This window comes from Embiotoca jacksoni, unplaced genomic scaffold, assembly GCF_022577435.1.
Source record: "Embiotoca jacksoni isolate LCO1_2020_lvr unplaced genomic scaffold, fEmbJac1.0.p SCAF_2, whole genome shotgun sequence".
Taxonomy (NCBI): Eukaryota; Metazoa; Chordata; class Actinopteri; family Embiotocidae; genus Embiotoca; species Embiotoca jacksoni.
In genome coordinates, this window is record NW_027185340.1 from 22,277,021 (window position 1) to 22,283,020 (window position 6,000).

Consider the following 6,000-nt stretch of genomic DNA (forward strand, 5'->3'; position numbering starts at 1 on the left):
GCCGAGAGCACGTCTCCGTCTGATATGGGGATTGTAATAACTTCAAAGTGGTAATAGTCTATTCTAATAAATAAGAAGGTATAAAACAGACTGTATATAAAAGTGGACGTAGCTTCAGGGTCTGATAAAATAGGCTTATGTGGAAGTGCCATGAAGTGCAATACCACCGAGTGCCACTAGTTGACTTCAAACGGCTCAAGCTCCATAGACTCATTTAACTTGTCTCAAGAAATGCAAAGTCAATCATTTTTTCCACAGGTTATTATGGTGGTGTCAGCTACAATCCCTCCTTATTTGTTTTCTAGTGGTCCATCTCAAAATAATCCCTCATTAATTAGATATCAGGCCTCAAACAGCAATATGTTTGGGGGGGGGGGGGGGGTGTACAGTCGGGGTTTTTGCTATAGGTGGGCGGGACTTAGTGTCTCAGTTAGAGTCAGATCCACCGCTCACTCCTCCCCAGCTCGTCCAAATATGGTCACCTCTGACTCCGAAATGCTTCGAGCTGGCAAGTGTAAAATATAAATACGCAACCGTTTGCTAAAAAGTTAGTCAAGGTGACATATCAGGATTTTGTTCTCCTGCCTTCAACTTGCCAAGTAATTCACTTACTGCAGGTTTACAGCTCCTTCCTGAGGAGGAAAGGGGGTTTCAGAGCTGACAGCGGCATGAGGTAGTTCACTGCATCACCAGTCCCACAGATGAGCAGTGAGAGAAGTACAGGTGAGCTTGAGTTACTTCTGAGCTCAGATAATTGTAGCTTTCTTGGAAAGCGAAAAGAAAACGTCACCGAACGCCTCCCAAAATAAAGTTGTGGAAAAAGACAAAGACAAAATAGAAATGAGAAGATGTTCGGTTGGAGGACACGGCCAATGATGCAAAGGCTGACACTATTCATTCCCTCCAAATTTCATTCCAGTAGCTGTTGTATTTCACAGTCTAATGGAGTTTGTTTTGAAGGGGCATGTCAAGAACACGGGTGTCCTTCCAACCTCACATGGCAATCTCGTAATATCTACAAAAATTGAACGTGCAGTGATGAAAACATTCATGCAGCACCGTACAAACGGTGAAAGCCTTTCCCCCAGTCTGCTTTATATTGGCAAAGCGATGCACTGAAACATCTGTAAATACGTAGGACTGAAAAACTTTCAATGACACAAACAAATTTGACCTGTTCTCTTCTCTGAATCTGGATTACGGTGACAGACAATCTGCTGATGTTCTGCTTCCCTCATTGTCTTTCTCTGAACAAGAACATAATTACAGTAGCTCATATTTCATTTAGCAATTGCTCTTCCTCGTCCCCCTCCTCTTCCTCCACGTAACCCACCTCCTGCTCTTCCTCTGTCCTTCTGTCCGTTGTTGGTATGAACAAGCTGTGCACTCGGAAATGACTTTTATTGGTTTTTGCAACAAGTGTCATCAATTTTGAGTTGTTGTGTTTGAGCTCTGACACTTGTGGCGCATCACGGTGAAAACGGTGTTTTATTGAGTGAGAATGTGTTTAGAGTTTTGCAAAAAGATTCAGTGAGATTTACAAATTGTGTTTAACTAGGTGAAAATTGTTCATGGTTTCGCCAAAAGAGTTTATGATTCAGTAAATGGGTTCAGGCTACTGAGTGTTTGGTTCAGAGTGTTTTAACTGTAATACCTGCCAGAAGCAGAAGAAGAGTTTCTCTTTCACATGACTTCACCAATTAAATAGATATTCTCCAATCCAGAGGGTTATTTGTGCTTATTATTTACTTATTTCAAACTCGCTGTGGAAATGCAGTTTTAAGTCGGTTAGAATCATTTATTCATCACCAATCCTGAGTTAAGTCTTATTTAGAAGGTGAGCTGCTTTCTTCCTGTTTGCTGTTATTCATGAACTGTTGCCGTATTTTCTTAAGTGATCTTTCTGTAACTCAGCTGAAGAGTCAAACCTTTACTCCAAACATTTATTTCTAATTTTGCTTGTTTTATAAATATATATTTAGTAGGAGGCCTCCCTGTTTCCTAATCTTACATGAACTAATCTGATATTTAAATTTCTGTTGATGATCACGGTTACTGGAAACTCAAACCTTTCTCCGTGTTCACCTGCTGCCTTGGTGCATATTGAAAGTGTGCTTCCACATGTTCTCACAATTGTGCTTTTCTTTCTCTCATATTCCCTCGTTTGACATTATTTGAACCGGTAAAGCATCTTTAAATATCATGAAAAGCGCTGCATAAATAAAATGTATTATTAATATTGTTAAAGTACAACAAAAGTCATGTAGTCGTGTTCAACTCGGACAAAAGGGCAGTTTTCATTCACTTAATTAAAAGAACCAGTGTGGAGGATTTATGGAGATCTATTGGCAGAAATGAAATGTAATCATCATGATGTTTTTAATTGATGCCCTCAGCTATTATTTAATTGACCCCATGATGTCCCTACTTCCTCCTGTGACCCGTGCGACTTTATTTCTCGTCCATCTCAGGTGAATGGACCCTGTCATCCCTCCGAGGCTTCCGGTCTGTGACCGGAGACCGGTGGGACTCTGCTGAGCTGATGAGGTGAGGTCAGCCCGTCAGCCCGTCAGCTGGACGACATTTAGGGACATCGTGTTGCCCTCGTGGTCTGACCTCCTGAACCAGAGTGAGGACGCTCTGCTTTCGTTCTGTTCCTGCCAAAAAAAGGACCAAACTGACAGCGGCAGCCCTCGCTGAGCTCGGTCGGCCTGCCGAGCCGTCGTCCCCGCTCACCACACACTATTCTTGGACCTGCTATGGTTTCTTTGGCCTTGCACACATTCAGCAGCTTCTTTCAAGCATCCCTAAATATGAAGTCTCATGTCACGCCTGACACGACACTCGAAGCCTTTTCCTTCGTGCGGTCGTATTGGTCATCCTCCCCCACGTCTGAGAATACCGTCAGACGTTTCAGATGCCGTCCGTCTGGGTTTCCACACCGTTTCCCTCCGCACCGCACCACACTGGGCGGCAGAGACTCTGAACCCAGTGAGGAGTAACGACAGGTTTCACTCAGCTGGAAGTTGGGAATTCCCATCTGGTATGTTGTAATAATACGGTCACAACGGGAGGAACATGAACGCTGGGAGACTTTCTCTGACAGACAGAAACCCTGCTACCGTCAGTCCGAGGCATCAGAGAACATCAACCTAAGGTCACGAGGTTATTGTGATCCGTTTCACAATCGGTCTCGACCAGATGATCCATACTACTCTTTTATTTGTGTGTAAATTTGAAGCTGCAGCCAGGAGATGGTTAGCTTAGTTTAGCTTAGCACAAAAACTAGAAGCAGGAAAAGGTTTGTTTGGACACTTTGGTTTCAGTACTGATGACACTACCATAACATTTCATTTTTCATCTTTAAAGGTGTTTAAAAGTGGATTTTGTTCTTTCACACAGCTGTAGCTTTATACTGAAACACACCGATATCAGGGTGGGAGCAGTTTAACATTTTTCGGACCTTTTTACGAAAAGCTTTAAAGCTGGAGTTAAAGCTGGAGTTAAAGCTGGAGTTAAAGCTGGAGTTATTTAAGCTGGAGTTAAAGCTGGAGTTAAGGTGACGTGCTGAAAATGTTTTTGAAGTACCGCTGAAGAGCTGCTGCTCAGCATTACCAGTGTTGGAAAGACATCAGAAACCGTGTTTGGCTTCATGGTGCGTCTGAAAGGCAGCGGGACAAACTTATCTAGCAGCCGACGAACTCCTAATATTGAACCTTGTTATTGAAACAACTAATCAATTAGTCTATCGGAAATTATTCAAGACAAAAATCCAATCAGGAATACAAAAACATTTTTTCAATTGATTGGTTGAGTTGTGCATTTAGAGATAAAAGACTACAAACATTAACTGGTTACAGTTTCTCAAATGTTTGTTTTATATTGTTAAAAATTTTATTTAACCAAAAACAAACACATTTTTCTCACTTTTTTTTTCAGTTTTTCATCGTCTCTTGAACTTACATCTAAAGACCAAAAATAAGAATTAATATTTAAACAGTCGCAGCTTGAATCACAAGGCTGTCAGTCAAAAGGTTGTAGTATATGTATCCTTTGTTAAATCCGCCCACAGCCTGCAGTTTTTAACCCTCAGGTCAGGACATGATGCGTCAGACGACTTTCTCCGACTGCACTCACTTAATTATCTCGTTTATTTGCTTACAAATTGTCTCAGTTGTGCTTTGTGTCTTGTAAAATGGTGACAAGTTTTAAGCTGCTCTGCTTCCTCTGCTTCCTCTCAGGACGATAGTCCTTCCTCACCCTCGCATCACCAAGGAGACCAACATTACCAGAATTTTCTTTTTCTCTTGCTGACATTTGTTTGGGTTTTTTTGGCTCTTCAAATGAGCGTTTTCTCACTAATTTCCTTTCATGTTTGCGGCACAAATGTTTTCATGACCCTCAATAGTTTGTTTTAACTTGGACTACCAGACGTGAGGGTTTACTTTATCAGGACAAATGTATTGAACTAAACTTTGAAAACATTCCTCTGATCGTTTAAACCTTCGAGCAGTGGTTATGTCGTCCAGCCCATCTGTCACCGTGAATCTGGATCCTGTCCGACTCTCAGCGCTCACCGCTGGCTGATTTCACCTGCATGTAGGTTCTGTTTGCACCCTGCTGTGGTCCAACGCACACACACACACACACACACACACACACACACACACACACACACACACACACACACACACACACACACACACACACACACACACACACACACACACACACACACACACACACACACACACACACACACACTTGACACTGCGATACGGACTTCAGCTCGAAGGTTTGAGGCTTTGTAACTTACATGTTGGATTTCCTGGGTTCATCAAACGGATGTCGCCCAAGAACATTCCTGTTTTCAATCAATACTCAGTCGTCCTGTAATATAAATATAAGCAGTCAAATTAAAGTAGATTTGAACAACTTTGATCAACTATTTAACAAACAAAAAAAATAGATAAATAAAAACCATCTGATGGGGCGGGATTATTACAAGTAGAACTTAATTTTCTGACCTGCGCTGAAACAATGCCCTCTTTGCTTCTCCGAAACTAAAGATTTAAAGACTGTGAGGACATCCGGTGTCTCGGAGTGTTTTCCTCTCAGTCGTCTCTACTATGAAACCAGAGATTTATCTTCAGCTCACTGAAGTCCTTCGAATACACTTTATTGTTAAAAATGTGATTATTTCAGAATGTATATAATTGATTAGCCTGATTAAAAATTCCTATACATGTATATAATGTTTTTTTTTTTAAATCATTTCAAACAATTAAAGGGGGGGTTGGCTGTCCACAATTTTCTGACATTTACAGGAAGTGACATCAACACTTTCTGTAGTGTCAGGTTTCATTTTGGGTTTGTTTACACTGATTAAAGTGCTTTCCCTCCGTGAAGCTGTTTTTTGTTTCTCTACTTCAGAATTGAAGACTTGTATCATCATTTTAGAAAAGAGTTGATTGTGTGATGGAACGTTTAATGTCTTTAATTGGAGGTCATAGATAAACACTATGAAGCTGATTTCGGTGCTGCAGAAAACAAATTTGTTTTCATGATATTCTTCAAATCAAGGTGAGCTGCTCTCTACTTCACATCTCTCCTCATCCTCTGCATTATGTGCACACACACTCAGATTCAACTCCACCTTGAACAACTGGACCTCAGTGACATGTACAGTGGAAGCTGTGATTTCCTAGCAGCGATAATACCGAGCACAAGTCATTATGAATGTACAAAATAGATCCTCTGACTGTCTATGAAGTTCAAACACTGGACCAACGGAGGAGAAAATAAAGATCGATAACCTGCAGCTGAGGGGACTCCAAGTCAGAGTGGAAGTGATCAGTGGTTAGCACCGTCGCCTCAGTGGAAAGGTTCTGGGTTCGAATCCGGGCTTGAATTCGTTGGTGATGCCGGTAGGTATGAACGAGGGCCTGAATGCTCTTTGTTTCTACGTGTTAGCCCTGTGATGGACTGGCAACCTGTCCA

General features: G+C 41.6%; 1 protein-coding gene across 2 annotated transcripts in view; it reads left to right on the forward strand.

Moving 5' to 3' along the window:
* Positions 1–5,408, forward strand: part of gdap2 (ganglioside induced differentiation associated protein 2) — a 36,214-nt gene extending 30,806 nt beyond the window's left edge. For both annotated transcript variants that reach the window (XM_069155070.1, XM_069155069.1), the window contains exon 14: positions 2,472–5,408. In XM_069155070.1, coding sequence (XP_069011171.1) covers positions 2,472–2,513 — 42 coding nt within the window. In that variant the 3' untranslated portion in view covers positions 2,514–5,408. The remainder of the gene's footprint in view (positions 1–2,471) is intronic.
* Positions 5,409–6,000: the final 592 nt, after the last annotated feature.